The 18,101-nt window shown below is 40.5% G+C and overlaps 1 protein-coding gene and 1 long non-coding RNA gene across 2 annotated transcripts in view; one reads left to right on the top strand and one right to left on the bottom strand.

Moving 5' to 3' along the window:
- Nucleotides 1–17,608, bottom strand: part of LOC103293364 (uncharacterized) — a 29,575-nt gene extending 11,967 nt beyond the window's left edge. Inside the window, exons 1-2 of the long non-coding RNA XR_008557627.1 lie at nt 17,502–17,608; nt 10,555–10,626 (exon numbers count right to left, since the gene is read on the bottom strand). This is a non-coding gene — a long non-coding RNA (uncharacterized LOC103293364). The remainder of the gene's footprint in view (nt 1–10,554; nt 10,627–17,501) is intronic.
- On the top strand, nt 14,314–14,776 carry LOC103293365 (40S ribosomal protein S24-like). The gene has a single exon (XM_054723831.1). It carries the CDS (start codon nt 14,336–14,338, stop codon nt 14,729–14,731), a length of 396 nt encoding a protein of 131 aa, XP_054579806.1. The 5' UTR covers nt 14,314–14,335; the 3' UTR covers nt 14,732–14,776.
- Nucleotides 17,609–18,101: the final 493 nt, after the last annotated feature.

Here is an 18,101-nt window from a genome sequence, read left to right as displayed (position 1 = left end):
AATACTCACTCCTGATTGGCTGGTGGGCATCATGAATGTACGGTCAATTTGCATCTTTCTCTTTTATTAGTGTAGATATTTTTATATGTTTTCATTGATTTCAGAGAGAGGATGGGAGAGGGAGAGAGAGACAGAGACAGAAACATCAATGATGAGAGAGAATCAATTGGCTGCCTCTTGCATGCCCCCCACCGGGGATTGAGCCCACAACCCAGGCAAGTACCTCTACTGGAACCGAACTGTGACTTCCTGGTTCATGGGTCTACGCCAAGCATGTCAAACTCAAAGGTTAACATGGGCCAAATAAACAAGGTTTAAGTTTATGTGAGCTACAAAAAAAAACACACAACCTTCAATTTTCATAGAAACGTAGGTTTATTTCGGTAGAGACATGCTGAATACAAAGAGCTGAAATAAATGAGTAATTGTTAACATAAAATAATAGAACATTTTAATAAGAATTAATATTTTTTCTTGAGCATTAACTTACCAGACACTAAATAATTGCACAAATTAATAAGTGTAATGCAAATAAACCTACTTTTCTTGTTCTCCAAAAGCGAAATATTTCCTGTTGCACATACCAAACAAGTCAGTACAAGACTAATGACTTGGCAATCGGCTGCTAAAATATTCACTGCTAGTATTAGTGGAGAGAAATGGTGAGGCTGTGCGTAAGGCGAGTAAGGGAAATGAATGCAACATGAGTAATCAGTCATTAGTTGTAGTTGGTTATTAATAACTAGAGGCCCAATGCACGGAATTTGTGCACTTGGAGGGGTTCCCTCAGCCCAGCCTGTGCCCTCTCGCAGTCTGGGAGCCCTAGAGGGATGTCTGACTGACGACTTAGGCCCTAAGCAGGCTTGGCGGTCAGTGTGCGTCATAGTGACGGGTCATTCCGCCATTCGGTCAATTTGCATATTAGCCTTTTATTACATAGGATTATGTATAACAGGATATTGTAAAAATTAAGTTACAAAATTTTTATTAAAACATTTCTTACATAACGTTATATTGGCTGGGCCACAAAAATATTCATTATGGGAAGCATGTGGCCTAAGGGCCACGAGTTTGACATGCTTAGTCTACACTCAACTGCTGAGCCATGACAGCCAGGCTAGAACTGTAGTCTTTTTGATAATCAGACCCTCTTTTATACATTAACAAGTTTTCTGCTCTGGCCAGGGTGGCTCAGTAGTTAAGAGTGTTAGCCTGTGCACCATAGTGTCACAGGTTCGATTCCCAGTCAAGGACACATACCTGGGTTGCAGGTTTGATCCCTGCCCCCAGTCGGGCATGTGTGGGAGGCAACCAATCAATGTATCTCTTTCACATAGATGTTTCTCTCTCTCCTACCCCCTTCCTTCCACTTTCCCTGAAGATCAATGGAAAAAATACCATTATTCCTTGGGTGAAGATTAAAAAAACAAAAGCAAGTATTCTTCTTTACCTCTGGTAATGCTCCTTTACCCTAAGTCTACTCTATCAGATATTAATACAGCCACTTCAGCGTTCTTATGGTTACTGTTACATGAATCCTCCTCTTCAACTTATTAGTTTTCTTACTGCTTCTTGCATGTGGCAGCTATTTTCTGCTTATTCTTTGTAAGGCCCTCTCTAAGATTTCCACCTTAACCCTATCATTCCTTCAAGGCCACACTCCAATCCTACTTACTTCTCAAAGCCTTTTCCTCTTTCTTTATCCCTTTCCTAGTGTTATTACAGCTCCCTGCTCTGAAATCTCTTTTCGTTGTCACTTGAAATATGTTGTGTACTTTTTTTCATTTTCTTTTTCATATATAAATCCCTTTTCTCAAAGTGTGATCCAAGGATCCCTTGGGGTCCCTTCCTTTCAGTGGGTATATAAGGTCAAAACTATTTTCAAAATAATACTAACACATTATTTGCCTTTTTCACACAGGTGGAATTTTCTAGATGCTGCATGACATGTGATATCACAACAGGTCAAATGCAGAAGAAAATTGTGAATCCAGTTGTCTTTTATTAAGCCAGACATTAAAGAAATTCACAAATATGTAAAATAATGCCAATCTTTTCATTAATTTTCTGGGGTTTTTTGTTTGTTTGTTTTGTTTTGTTTTGTTTTACATCATGGTTTCTTCCAAGAGTTTGCAATTATTGATAAAACTGCTATATTGCCGAAACCGGTTTGGCTCAGTGGATAGAGCATTGGCCTGTGGATTGAAGGGTCCCAGGTTTGATTCTGGTCAAGGGCATGTACCTTGGTTGCGGGCACATCCCCGGTGGGGGCGGTGCAGGAGGCAGCTGATCGATGTTTCTCTCTCATCGATGTTTCTAGCTCTCTATCCCTCTCCCTTCCTCTCTGTAAAGAATGAATAAAAAATATTTTTAAAAAACCCAAAAAACTGCTATATTTGTGTTTTATGGGACAAATAAATTTGGTCTTTTTATAAAACTATATGACCCTTATATTTCTGGGGAAAAAAACTTCTTGTCATTAAACTAAGTATATTTACAAAGTCTGCCTTCTAAATGGATCCTAAAATTCATATTCCAAGTTTTGCAAGATAGCCATGGTATGCAAAATGTAAAGTCATCATGTTGATGTTTCTCTGTTTACCCGAGCTATAAAATACCTCCTTAAGACCATCTTGATAGCCCTTGCCCTTGTGAATGCATCACATAAATAAACTGGTACAGTTTAGTCTTTTGCTGCAGGGTTTCTCAAGCTGGGGGATTTTAAAGGAAATAACGTGTAGTTTAAAAAAGCCATTCAGCATACTGAAAGAGACATAGGTTTTAAAAACCTGAAAAAATGTGGTCATCCTGATTTTGGCCATTTTCCACAACTTTTTGTTTTTAAAGTATAGTTTTCATAATACTATGGTATTTATTTGTCAGAGGCATATTATTGTTATTTTTAAATAAATAAATATTTCAACAGTTTCCCATTCTCAACTTCTAATATGGTAAATATTACTAGATAAAACTCACATAAACAAAAGCTCTTTGGGATCTTCAAATTATGAAGAGTATAAAGAGGTCCTGAGACTAAAAGTTTAAGAATTAAAAGAAGGCAGGAAGCAGGTCTTATACCTTTGTTTTTTGCTTTTTTAAAATTAAATCTTAAAAAAGATTGTAATACTCTATTGTTGAAAGCGTTACATATATCTCCCTTTTCCCCCATTGACCTCTTCTAGCCCACCTCCTCCTCCCCTCTTATACTTTGAATCTCCATTGCCATGCAACTTGTAAGATTTCAGTAAATGTTCATTGATTGTGAAAATGTGGGGATTTGGAACATAGATGACAATAAGTGAAAGTAATTTTTTAAGGGGAACGTTTTGTCATCATCTTAAATGTTACATTTTTATTTTCTAGATACAACTTCCTAGCTATACCTTACCTGTTTCTTCTGCTGAATGTTCATGGGTGAAATAAATAATGAATACAAAAATAACACTTTATTAAACCTGAGGGAGCGCTTCAGCTGTCAACATAGGGGAGAAGATATGATTCAGAAAAGTTTGAACCCTACAAAAAGTTTACTGGGAATGTTAATTTGCAGAAACCCCCATCACAGAATGAGAGAGCTTTAGTTAGGAGGGAAAACAGTGTCATAAAAAATGCCCAAGATTAATGAGAAATAGCTGCATTAAAGAGCACAAACTATTTGGCTTTAATTGCATAGAAGATAATTGGCCCCAATTGGTTTGTGAAAGATTCACAAACAAAAGAACACCAGCAGGGGGGAAACCAAAATAATGGTGCAAGAAGTGTTAAAGCAAGACAATATAATTTCAACCTAAATTATTCCTTAAGGCACACAGTCTGCAAACTAGGAAAAAATTTCAATTAAAGTTTTCTAAACCTGTCTTGGAGCTTTATTTAAGAAGCTGTAAATATATGAGATTTTTAAAATGATCTTAAATAAAAATTTAATTCTTGTCCTTATCAGAGAGTTTTATATTTCCCTATTCTTTGACCTAAAATTTCATCATTTTGGTGTGAGTTTCTGAAAACACCCAAAATCTTTTATCAGTTTTAGCTTACAGTCTTAAATTGATTGATTCAAAGCCTTTCTCTAAAATCCCCCTTTCAACAAGTTTTGACTATCTCAGGGACCTACAAACTTTCTGTAAAGGCTTTGTAAGCCATAAGATCTCTGTGGCAACTCTGTCTTTGCCAGAAAGCAGCCATAGAAATATGTAAAGAAGTGGACATGGCTGTGTTCCAAGAAAACTTTATTTACAAAAACAGAAGGTGGTTCATATTTGGCTCACCAGCTTACTATAGTTTGCCAACCACTGGTCTATCTGATCAATTCTTAAAGCCTCACTTTGGCATCTTAGCAGGTCATGTTATCATTTGTCTCTGCCTAATCTATTGTTCCCCAACATTAACTCTAATACCAATCCAAGTGTCCTCCATTTCCCAAATGCTCTGTTCATTCCTGCCTTCAGGACTTAGCATATGTTCATCCCCTGCGTTGAGCATCTGCCCCCTGATGGTCAGTGCACATCATAGCGACTGGTCGACCAGTCGGTCTGTAGCTTAGGCTTTTATATCCTATACTAGCCGCCCATTGCAGGAATACTCCTGCAAGAATAGGGTTTCCTGCAGCCTGAGCGAAGCTCCCACCCGTCTCGCTCCCTCCCACCTGTCTCCACTGCCTCGCTCCCTCCCTCCCGTCTCCGCTGCCTCGCTCCCACCCATCTCTGCTGCCTCGCTCCCACCCGACTCCTCTGCCTCTCTCCCTCCCGTCTCCTCTGCCTCTCTCCCTCCCGTCTCCACCGCCTCGCTCCCTCCCATCTCCTCTGCCTCGCTCCCTCCCTTCTCCGCTGCCTCGCTCCCTCTCTTCTCTGCTGCCTCGCTCCCTCCCTTCTCTGCTGCCTCACTCACTCCCTTCTCCCCCGCCCTGCCTGCTTCCCTCTTTTCTTCACTGCCCCACTTGCTTACTTCTCTGCAGGTTTGCTCCTTTCTGCAGTGCTTGGCTTCCTTCTCCACTGTCTTCAGTCTTCACTCTTTGCCTGGATATGCAAGTTAACTGCCATCTTGGCTGGGTTAATTTGCATATCACTCTTGATTGGCTGGTGGGCATGGCTGGTGGGTATAGCGGAGTGATGGTTAATTTGCATATTACTGCTTTATTAGATAGGATAATAAAAGCCTAATATGCAAATTGTCCCCTCGGGCGGTCGTTTGACCAGGAGTTCGACTGGGAGACCGGAGTCCGACCACTCACTATGACCTGCGCTGACCACCAGGGGGCGGCACGGAACATGGTGGGCATCAGCAACGTGTTGCAACCTCTCGCCAGCTACCTGGGGGCAGGGGTGATGGGGACAGAGGTGCAGTGAGAATGCAGGGTGTCTGCCGAGCTCGCTTTCGCTCCCCCTACTACCCTCCCCTGGGATGCCAGGGCTCGTGCACCAGGGAAGCCCCCGTGCTCAGGTGCCAGGCACCCACAAGGAGCCCGCCCCGCACCCACACTCTCTCTTCCAGGTGAGCCGAGCCGCAGCTGCCAGGACCACAAGGGCCGATTGGGCTCCCTGTGGGTTCGCGCAGGAGCCAGTCTGCGAGGCCAGCCGGGAGAGACTGTGCTGCCCGCCCGGCTTCTGTGGCACGCTGGGCAGTCCAGAGGCCCATGCTGTGCCCAGGCCGTGATGTCTGGCTGTGCTCACTGCATCCCCGTGTGGGGACTTGGGTGCCGTGACTCAGGCGGAGGGGGGTGCACGGGGGCCCAGAGGACCAGGTGCTGCCCAGGACCCAGAGGTCAGCTGGGACCTGCACTTCAATGCCAGATGCTCACACTTCGATCGCCGGCCAGGCCTAGGGACCGCACCCATGCATGAATTTTGTATACCAGGCCTCTAGTATATAGATAGGTATTGGAGAAAAACTTCAAGCATGCACTAAATTAGCCATTCAAATTCATATTACCTATTAAGTTCAGGAATGTTTAACTGAGAAATTAACATAAAATTGTATTCAGAACTTGTGAAATCTAGAGGGTCTCCTGAACAAGGTGACATAAGTCTATAACTACTAGTAGATAAACTATAATTTAGGAGTAAAAGCAGAATAAATTTATTTAAACACCTACAGAGACTTAGAACATTTACCACCAGAACACTCTTGCTGAAAGAACTATTAAGGAATATACTCAAACAGAAAGAAAATAGGGAAGTTCAAAAACCAATGTTGAAAAAAAGCTGTTGAAATGTTGATAAATAATGCCAGTTTATGAGACTGACATATACTTGAAGCTAAAATCCAACAAGGACAGTAAGAGAAGAAAAAAATTTACAGGTCAAGCTCATCCATGAATATAGTCACAAAAATCCCAAATAAATTTAACAAATCAAATTCAATTTTATAATCTAGGATTTTATCTCAGGAATGGTTCAACCTTAGAAACTTTATTAATGTGGCTCAAAACTGTATATATAACCATGTCAACATGTATCCAAAAAAATTAAACAAAATTCAATACCCACTTATGATTCAAATCACCTATCTGCCTTTGTGTAAACACAATCTTGAATCTTTGGGGAAATTATATATCAGTGAGATACATATAACCTTGGAAGCTTAAATGGAAATGGGGACATAACCTCATAATTTTTCAATGATTGAAGTAGACATATCTTTAGTGTAACCAAGAATTATTTAGCATGATAATGGTTTGTGATTATGTTTTTTACCACTTAGCAATAAATACCAAAATATTTACAGATGAAACAATATGATAAATAATAATAATAAATAATAGAACTTATTTAATAACTAGAGACGCGGTGCATGAAATTTGTGCACGGGGGGGGGGGGGGTCAGTCCCTCAGTCCGGCCTGCACCCTCTCCAATCCGGGACCCCTCGGGGGATGTCCAATTGCCTCTCACAATCTGGGACCACTGGTTCCTAACCACTCACCTGCCAGGCTGCCTGATCGCCCCTAACCACCTCTGCCTGCCTGATCGCCCCTAACCACCTCTACCTGCCTACCTGATCGCCCCTAACTGCTCCCCTACCGGTCTGATCGCCCCTAACTGCCTCTGCCTCGCCCCACACCTGGGACACAGGATAACCTCCTCCAGCCGGTCGCAGGCAACCGGCACACAGGCTTCACTCCCTCTGGCCAGCCCTAGGCACCCAGGACCTGGGCCAGCTTCGCCCAGGCCGGCCTCAGCCACAGGGGACTGTGGGCAGGCGACTTCACCCAGGCTGCAGCCGCAGGTGCCCAGGACCGCAGGGTGTGCAGCTTGTCCCTCTCCCAGGCCATGCCGCAGGCACAGGTGCAGCCTCTGGTGCCTGGGACCGTGGGGCGTGCGACTTGTCCCTCTCCTGGGCAGCAGGCACAAGCACAGCCGCTAGCGCCCGAGACCGCAGGGCGGGCGGCTTGTCCCTCTCCTGGGCCACAGCCTGGCTGGTCCCCATTCCTCTCTCCCCATTGTTGAGTGTCTGAGCCATTATGGCGTGATGGCGTGACAATCATTTGCATATTAGCTCTTTATTATATAGGATAATCCAGTGGCAGGGGCTATAGTAGATACAGAAGAAAACATGAGTTGTTAAAGCTGTGTGATGGGTACAGTGAGATTCATGACACTAGTTTCTCTATTTTTTTGTATAGCATTGGTATTTTTCATAATAAAAGCTTTAAAAAAAATCTGGAACATCTGTAAAGTATTTATTTATTTTTGTTGTTAATCCTAACCTGAGGGTATTTTTTTCATTGATTTTTGTTCTTATTGTTAATCCTCACCCAAGGATATTTTTTTCCATTGATTTTGTAGAGAGAGTGGAAGGGAGGAGGAGAGACAGAGAAACATCGATGTGAGAGAGACACATTGATTGGTTGCCTCCTGCATGCACCCCGATCAGGGTAGGTGATCAAACCTGCAACCCAGGTATGTGCCCCTGACTGGGAATCAAACCTGTGACCCTAACCAGTGAGTACGTAGGCCAGGGCATCTGTAAAGTATTCAGATTTCAGGTCCCACCCCAGAGACATGGGATCCAAGAAACTACAATGTTAACAAACTTCTCCATCCTCACCTGCTTCTAACCCCTAACATCCTAACTCCCACATGCAATTGTTCTTCAGACCACACTCTGAGAAATACTGTCTGTTTTCAATTCAAGTGATAGTTTGAAATAAAGATGTTCTTCATTATAGGTAGTTGCTTGTTATTAAACTTAAAAAAAATGTTTTCATTGATTCTAAAGAGGGAGGAGATAGAAACATCAATGCTGAGGGAGAATTTTGCATGCCCCCTACTGGGGATCCAGCCTGCCACATGGGCAAGTGCCCTGATTGGGAATTGAACCGTGACCTCCTGATTCATAGGTCAATGCTCAACCACTGAGTCACACTGGCCAGGCTTGTTTTGATTTTAAAATAACACCCCTGGAGAAATCACCACTGCCTTCCAAAATGACTGAATATGTTCACTGTAGATTTCTCCAGAGGTAATTAAATTTCCAAGAAATATGTCAATGGACATATTTAGATTACATCTGATTCACTGCCACTGTACACAGGGAGGTTCAAATCGGGATTTAAGAAAAACACAGAAGTTTTGGCTATTTTAATTACCTTCCCTGTATTCTGAAATATATAACACCTGCTCTTGTGCCCTCTTCACATTTTGCCCTCCTCCTTTGCTCTTCGATATACCACCTTATTCAGTTTCTCTCCACAGAGAAAATCCCATGCCCAGAATCTAAGACAGGGGTCCATCCAGAGTCTGGGCACATGGTTTTTTGCAAAAGAGGAGGAGGACTATTAGGATATATTTTCTCCAATTTTTCAACTCTGATTTAAAGGCCTCAGCAGATAAAGTCTTCAGAAGATGAGAGTGCATCATTTTGAATACGAGTAGTTATGCCCCATATCACCTTTCTCTTTTTCTTCATGCACCCTGCCCACCCAATTTATAGCAGATGAATCTGCCTCCTACTTTTTTTTCTCCTTTGGTTAGTCCTCACCAGAGGACATTTTTTTCCATTGCTTTTTCAGAGAGAGTGACAGGGAGGGGAGGAGAGAGAGAGAGGAACATTGATGTGAGAGATACATCGACTGGTTGCCTCCTGCACAGGGCCTTACTGGGGGCAGGGAGCAAACCTGCAACCCAGATATGTGCCCTTGACTGGGAATTGAACCTGAGACCCTTCGGTCCAGAGGCCAAGGCTCTAACCACTGAGCGAGCAAACCAGTCAGGGCTGCCTCCTACTTTTTAAAAAGTATATATTTTTATTGATTTCAGAGAGGAAGGGAGACGAACATAGGAACATCAGTGATGAGAGAGAATCATTGATTGGCTGCCTCCTGCATGACTCACACTGGGGATGGAGCCCACAATCCAGGTATGTGCCCTAACCAGGAATTGAATCGTGTCCTCCTGGTTCATAGGTCAATGCTCAACCACTGAGCCATGCTGGCTGGGCTGCCTCCTACTTTTAAGAACAAAACAGAACCCTCTAGTTGTTAACTCCCCTAAACTCTTTCTATCTGTTCTACTCCTTTCTTTCAACCTCATTAAAAGAGGAATTTCACTCCCCAGCACTCTTCCACTAGACTTTCTGGTCATACCTTCTTGCCCCATCTTTTCTCTCTCTGCTATACTTACCTTCTTTGCAGAAGTAGGACACTTTGGCTAAGTTCTTCAGTCTTGTAAAAACATGTGTGTGTGTGTATGTGTGTGTGTGTGTATTTGTATATGCCTAATAAAAATTTTGGGCCCTAGCTGGTCTGCCTCAGTGAATAGAGTGTTGGCCTGAGGATTGAAGGGTCCCAGGTTTAATTTCAGTCAAGGGCACATGCCCTAGTTGTGGGCTCGATCCCCAGTATGGGGTGTGCAGGAGACAGCCGATCAATGTTTCTCATCATTGATGTTTCTATCTCTCTCTCCCTCTCCCTTCCTCTCTGAAATCAATAAAAATATATTTTAAAAAATTTTTTGGATGGCTTGCATTTTTAATTTATGCATTGTTTCATTTTTAATGAGGATTTATTTATTACCTTTATGCCAGAAAAATAATATAAATTTCCATTTTGAAAAACCTGAACCAGCAATAGCCAAGGCCATGTTTGGGGTTGAATGACAGAGCCAATTGATGTATTTTTCTCACATCGATATTTCTGTCTTTCCCTCTCTCTAAAAATCAATGGGAAAATATCCTCAGGTGAAGATAAAAAAAAAAATAGTGTCAGAACCATAAAATTCAGAGGTAAAATTCCACTTTCATGAAGCTTATGTGAAAACAGCCTAGGTCAGGGAATTACAGTACCTGTTTTCAAGTCCTGCTATTATCATTTCTTGGTTGGTTGATGTTAGGTAAGTTAAATTTTTTGACTTTATGTTTCTTTATTATTAACATGGTGATACTCATCCCTACACAGTCTATCTTATTTGTAATGACCAAGTAAGATAATTGATATAAATGTACAAATATACATCAATATATATCATTTATCATTAACTCTATTACCAATAGGCAGAGTCAAATATATTTTGAGAGGCAGTGTAAGAGAATAGAAAGAGTATGAGCTTCAGAGTCACACAGACCTGGACTTGAATTCCATCTCCGTCATTCATTGTGTGATCGTGGGTGACTTAACCTCTCTGAGCTTCATGTCCCTGTTTATAAAATGGATAATATTATTAACCTGACAAGACTGTTGTGAGGATTAAATGAGATAGTCCATACAAAACACATCTGCTGTAGGACCTGACTCTTAGTACATACTCAGCAAATGTGAATTCTTCCACTTATTCTACCAAGTTGGGATCAGCTTTCTTACGCTCACATGAAAATCCTGAGCTTGTATTTCCTCAATTAATGCTAAACCACATTAGTAATTATCATCTTAGGTCATCAATAGTCCTCAAAAAGACTGTTTACTTGCTGCTTTCCTGGGACCAAATTATAAGGTGAGCACTTCAAATTGAAAGAGTTCAGCACACATATATCCTTTGAAGTGGTAACAGGTTATTGCTGAGGCATCTTTAAAAGTATTTTGTTACAAAATAAGACGCGAAACTTAAAATGAATATTTAAAAATATCAGAGACACTGGAATACTGAAAAAACAATACTCAAAAAATTATCTTAAAAGTTTTTGATTGTTGCTATCTTTTCTATTTGATCCTCACACAAAAAAACAGAAGCTGGGCAGGCTTCATTATTCTGTTTAAAGATGAAAAAATCAAGGCATGAGGAAAAAGAACTCCAACCTTTGTCTTTTGACTCCCCATTCAGTGCTTTTAAAAACAAGATTGTGGTTAAATACACATAACATAGAAGTATTCATCTATGACCGAATACGAATTGCTTCTACCTCTTGGCTACTGTGAATAATGCTGCTATGCACATGGTTATACAAATATCTCTTCAAGACCCTGATTTCAATTCTTTTGGATATATACTCAGAATTGGAATTGCTAATTCATATGGTAATTCTATTTTTAACTTTTTGAGGAACTACCATACTGTTCTGAGGATAAGCCATACATATGGGTGCACCATTTTACACTTCCACCAACATTCTTGCTAGCGCTTATCATTTCCTACTGTATGCTGTTGTTGTTGTTCTAATAGCCATCCTAATGGATGTGAGGGGTGGTATCTCATTGTGGTTTTCTTAAGAGTTTTGAAGTCTTCTGTAGAGATGCCCAAACACTAAGTAAACCCGGGTAACATCACCAACAGTTTAAAGCATCAAAATGCTACTAGATTTAAAACACTTTAGGAGGCAACAGTACACAGTCCCTGCCTTTAAGGATTTTATAATCTAGCTGAAAAGAAAGGATACATGCATTTAAAAATAAATAATGATGCAAGTTAGCATAGTCAAAATGGTAAGTATATTGCCCTGGCTGGTTTGGCTCAGTGGTTAGAGGATCAGCCTGCGGACTGAAGGGTCCCGGGTTCGATTCCGGTCAAGGGCATGTACCTTGGTTGCGGGCACATCCCCAGAAGGGGGTGTGCAGGAGGCAGCTGATCGATGTTTCTCTCTCATCGATGTTTCTAACTCTCTATCCCTCTCCCTTCATCTCTGTAAAAAAATCAATAAAATATATATAAAAAAAAATGGTAAGTATTACATGAAGACAGAGAAGGATAAAATTATAGTAGGCTGGCTGATTATTTGAGGCCTTAAAGAGCAATTTTAAAAGGAAGGGTTTAAATTATCCAAAAGAAGAGAGGAGGAAATAAATTATCCAAAAGAAGAGAGGAGGAAATTAATTTTTTTATTTCAAGTATTATTTAATGCATTCTTTCAACACTTATTGGGCTCCTAAGAAATCCTAAACACTGTGCTGGGTTTGGGGGTTACTAAGTCTCTCAAGAGCAAGGCAGAAAGATGGGCAATGAGTAGTGACAATCCAAGGTACTGAGTATGTACACGGTGTGCTGAATCCTTTTTCTTTCTTTTTCCCTTTTTTTTTTTTACGCATTAACTTTTTTATTGTGGTAAAAACACAGGACATGAAATTTACCATCTTATCCATTTTTTTAAAAAATATTTTTTTATTTATTTCAGAGAGGAAAGAAGAGGGAGAGAGAGATAGAAACATCAATGATTAGAGAGAATCATTCATCTTGTTGGGGTGCATAGAGACCCCGCACATATTTGACTGTCTTCAGATACCTCTGGACCAAAACTCTACTGGTTGTTCTCAGAGAAAATTTCCATATTGATTTTATTTCCAGTGTGATTTTGTTTCTTCACTTTCAAGCCTGGGTGGTTAGCCTCCTGGGTTCTCCCAGGAAGCCTGTTTTGTAAAGGCCCCTTAACAAGTCTTAGTATTTTTTTGGTTATTGATCTAGTCCAGTGGTTGACAAACCACGGCTCGCAAGCCACATGCGGCTCTTTGGCCCCTTGAGTGTTCTAACGCCACTTCTTCAAAATAGACTTGCCCAGGCTGAAAACCGACTTCTGCGCATGGGCCACAAAGTTTCAATTGCACCGTACGTGGTATTTTGTGGAAAAGTCACACTCAAGGGGCCAAAGAGCCGCATGTGGCTCGCGAGCCGACCACTGATGTAGTCAGTATGCATCTAGTCAACCTGGCTGGCAGTGTAGGTAGCGTTTTATTTTGGTGAACACTAGTTTCTCACAATTATATTCCTTTTGTCATTTGTAAAGCAACATGCCAGTCCTCTAGGCTCTATGGGCTTCTGGCCAAGCCAAGAAGCCTGAGCCTCAGTTTGCACACATGGCAATGGAGGCGCTTTGAAGTGGATTGTCTGCATGTTGGCCATTAGAATAAAACAATTTTGAAAGAAAAAAAAAAAGAGAGAGAATCATTGATCAGCTGCCTCCTGCACAACCCCTACTGGGGAGCAAGCCTACAACCTGGGCATGTGCCCTGACTGGGAATCAAACTGTGACCTCCTGGTTCATAGGTCCAACCAGTGAGCCACACCAGTAGAGCCATTTTACCATTTTTAAGTGTACAGTTCAGTAGTGTTAAGTACATCCATATTATTCATTCAACCACTCTCCAAAACTTTATCTTCTTGCAAAACTAAAGCTCTATACTCATTAAACACTAATAGCCTATCCCCTTTTCCCCCCAACCTCTGGCAACCACGATTCTACTTTCTGTTTCTATGAGTCTGACTACTATAGATACCTGAGATAAGTGAAATCATACAAAAATTTGTCTTTTTGTGACTGTCTTATTTCACTTAGTATAATATCCTCAAAATTGAATCACTTCTTTCTAAGAGCCTGGTAATCTATCAATAAAACTGTTTTCACCTCATTTTACAGTGAATCATAAAGGGAGTATGTAAAGCACATTTTTTCCAGACTATATTCACACCCAATTTTTTCCAATGGAATATAGCTAGGAAGTTTGCCATTCTCCCTTGGGAAGGAGGCTACATTTAAGAAGATAAGGCTATTACAAGTTAGTATTTAGCTCTCATCTATCACCCGAATGGGTTCTTACATTCACAAACATGTACTAGGCATTGGGGAAGCAAAGAAAGATGAGTAAGGCACAGAATTCTGCCCTCCAGGATCTCAAAGGTAGCTATAATATATGATAAGGGCTATAATTGAGTAATGAAAGAAGACAAGTTGAAATGAATAGCTTTCCCCCCACACAAAGTAAACCATCGGCTTCTTTTAAAAAGTAAGCTGGATCTTAAAGGATGGCAGAAGTTCATCAGATGGGAAGAGAAGGGACAGGCATTTCAGCCAGGGGACCAGCATGTTCAGGAGATTTAGTGTAGTTATTTAGTGTAGCTGGAACTTAGAATACATGATGGGGAGTATTAAGAAAGGTAGAGGCTTTTGTTCCCCTCCCTGGCTGCTTGAAGATAAACCTTCATCATGAATGACACGGTAACTATCCAGACCAGGAAGTTCATGACCAACAGACTACTTCAGCAGAAGCAAATGGTCATTGATGTCCTTCACCCTGGGAAGGCAACAGTACCCAAGACAGAAATTCGGGACAAACTAGCCAAAATGTATAAGACCACAGCTGATGTCATCTTTGTGTTTGGATTCAGAACCCACTTTGGTGGTGGCAAGACCACTGGCTCTGGCATGATGTATGATTCCTTGGATTACGCAAAGAAAAATGAACCCAAACACAGACTTGCAAGACATGGCTTATCTGAGAAGAAGACCTCCAGAAAACAGAGAAAGGAATGTAAGAACAGAATGAAGAAAGTCAGGGGGACTGCAAAGGCCAATGTTGGTGCTGGCAAAAAGAAGGAGTAAAGATTCTTCGGTGACTTTATCAGTGACGGTTGTGCAGATTTTTCATGAGAGGATTAATAAATTATAAACTTAATTAAAAAAAAAAAAAGGTTGAGAGTACAGTGCTGAGGAGCCCTGGAGAGGCAGACTGTGGATAGTTTTATTCTAAAAGTAACAGATAAATAACTGATTTTTAGGCAGAGGAACAGCATGATTAGACTTTTAAAGGAAACTGCAGGCCAGATGGAGAATGAACTGAAGTTACAAAAAGCCAAGATCCTGACATCAGAGAAGGATGTCAGCTACTTAACCAAACAGGGTCTCACAGACCCTTGTGGTAGAGTGCTGGAGTTCAGGATTTCTTATTTGGCCTATAAGACAAGAAATCTTATTTTCCTAATGCGTCTAGCATGAAAATATACTTGAGGACTGTCTCACAATACCTAATTCATAAAAGAATGTGGCATAAAGCATAATTCTAATTTACTAATACACATTCATTTATCTAACACCTATAAAGAATCTTTGTATTAAGCAATATTCTAGGTTCTAAGGACACAGCTGTGATTAACAATTTCCTGTCCTCACAGAGTTACATTTGAGAGTTTAAAAATATTTTTTCAGTGACTAAAATATTTGTGTTTGAGCCTGGCCAGTGTTGCTAAGTGGTGGGAGGGTCAGCCCTGGCACCAAAGGATCTCGGGTTTGATTCCAGATAAAGGGCACATACCTGGGTTGTGGATTTGGTTGGAGTATGCACAGGAGACAGGAGGCAGCCAACCAGTCATATCTCTCTCTCTCTCTCTCTCTCTCTCTCTCTCTCTCTCTCTCTCTCTCTCCCTCCCCCCCCCCCTCCCTTTCTTCCAAGCTCTCTGTAAAGCAATGGAAAAAATATCCTTAGGTGAAGATTAACAAAATATACCTATTTGTGTTTGCTGTCCAGGGTATTTCCTTCCTGGTATAAAGGTACCATGGACTCTAAGTTGGTAATTAAAATATTGTTTGGTGAATGATGAGAAAAAAAGAGAGGTGGATGATTTTATTCAGGAACCAGGTGAAGCCTAAGAAATTATTTATGTTAATAACTAGCTTAACAATGTTCTTTGGGTTTACAATTTCTCAATCCTGAACACGGCTGGATGAAAAAACATGGCCAAATCCTGGCAGATTCCTCTCTTTCTGGATTCCAGGTGAACCATTTCAATTCTAACACATTCTTTCAGACATATTGGATTACAACTAATTTTAATTATGTTAGCTTCAGTCATTTTTAAAAAAAAAATATTTTATTGTTTTTTTACAGAGAGGAAGAGAGAGGGATAGAGAGTTAGAAACATCGATGAGAGAGAAACATGGATCAGCTGCCTCTTGCACATCCCCTACTGGGGATGTGCCTGCAACCAAGGTACATGCCCTTGACCGGAATCGAACCTGGGACCCTTGAGTCCGCAGACCGACGCTCTATCCACTGAGCCAACCGGTTTCGGCAGCTTCTGTCATTTTTACTACACATGATTAAATTAAGGCTCCAACTTCAACTATATTCCTATAAGCAATCATGGGCACTACTGGATTTTTGTCCAGTAATTCAACGAATATTTACCAAGTAGCTAAGTGCCTGTGATGATACTAGGCTTTGTTACATGTTGGGAATATCATACTGAACAAGACAGCTTGTACCTATCCTCAAGGAATTTATATACATTCTAGTATTGAAGTGAGATTATGAAAATCACCACTAAATAACTGACCAATAAATTAATTGTGGTGTAATGAAGGAAAGGGGCAAGAGAATGTTATAATATCCAAGAGAGAGATGAAAATCACCTGGACTAGGCTAGTGGCATTGGAGATAGAAATGGTTGGATTTTAGTTTTATTTTGAACATAGAATCAAGATTTGATAATGAAGTGAATGAAGGTGAGGAAAAGGAAGGACTCAAGTTAATTCCTGGGTTTCTGACTTAAGCAACTGGGCAGGCAGTGCCCTTGAGATGAAGAAGACTTACAAGTGGAAATACCCAAAGTTCTGTTTTAAACACAGTAACTTTGAGATCTCAACATGCAAATGTAGATAAGTAGAGAAGTAGGCACTTGAATATGTGAGGTTGAAAGGTTTGGTTTGAAAATATGGATTTGGTAATCACTGACATAATGACAGTATTTGGATATGGTATTTTCATTAGAGTATATACAGCCTAGTAAACTTGATTAGAAATGCTGATTCCTAAATCTCCTCAGTGACACATTTTCTTAGAAATCATTTCTATATATGACTAAATAGTTGAGAATTCATTCCTACTGGTTTAGTTCTCAAAGGATAACTATTCAAGACTTCTTTGGGGGATCACCACTATACTTTCCGTCTACTACATGAACCCAAAGATAAATTCAATTTCAGAGTTACAAGTGATTTTCATTAATACCTCAGTGACTTGCTTTTTTTTTGTTTGTTTGTTTCTCCAAAGCTAACTCTTAAAGGCCCCATATAATTAGGTGCCCATGGATGAAAAGGGTTGAATAGGTCTGGATTTCTATGCAGATTAGAATCTCTAATTATGGTTTCTATAAGTTAAATATCACTTACAAGGATGTATGGACTTGCTTACGAAGTAGAAAGAGTATTGGACTAAGACTCATGAGATTTGGGTTCTAGTTCAAGTACTGTAATTATTTAAGTCACACCCCCTATAGGCCTGCTATTTTATGGGTCAAGAGACTACAGAATATTTTAAAGACTATGAAAACATAAAAGTTAGTATACAATTGAAGAATTATAATCATTAGCTTACTATTGGGCAGTTGGAGATCTGGGGTGGGGCTGAGCATCAAGAATGGCCCAGAGTAAAGATTCCAGTAGTCTGTTTCTGGGTTCCTCACTAATTTTTGTGCACTTCATAACTTGGCTTCTGTGTCTATAAAACAAGAAAACCATAATGATTTCCCTCACCATTACGGGAAGAAATTAATAAATGTTTATGTTTTGTAGAGATTCCTAGATGAAAGAGGTTAGAAAAATACAAATGATGATTTGTGTTGATGTTCTTATTAGCTTAGTAGGATCTATATCCTGGAAAAGCTTAGCTTCCATTGCTTTGTGACTTGCCAACACCCCAGGGAATTTTGGCTTTTCCTGGGGGAAAAAATTACTACCTTTGGGGAAATCTCTGAAGAAAGTCTGTTACAAGTAGCCAGTTTAGGGAGGTCATGCCTGGTACCATGCTGTAAAGGAAAATAAATCTTTTCACGAAAGCCATCAAGACAATTTGCTAATCATACCAGCATTTCCCAAATAGGGAATTATCGAACACAAGCCAAATCCTGTACATTCTTTCCAGCACCCTCTCTCTCTCTCTCTCTCTCTCTCTCTTTTTTTTTAGTTTTTTTTGTTT

Source organism: Eptesicus fuscus, chromosome 12 (genome assembly GCF_027574615.1).
Source record: "Eptesicus fuscus isolate TK198812 chromosome 12, DD_ASM_mEF_20220401, whole genome shotgun sequence".
NCBI classification, from domain to species: Eukaryota; Metazoa; Chordata; class Mammalia; order Chiroptera; family Vespertilionidae; genus Eptesicus; species Eptesicus fuscus.
The sequence above is the reverse complement of the archived record's forward strand: the minus strand, read 5'-3'. Positions and strand labels throughout refer to the sequence as shown.

Coding starts and splice junctions, on each gene's coding strand:
- LOC103293365 (XM_054723831.1), top strand. CDS start 14,336: ATGAATGACACGGTAACTATCCAGACCAGGAAGTTCATGACCAACAGA.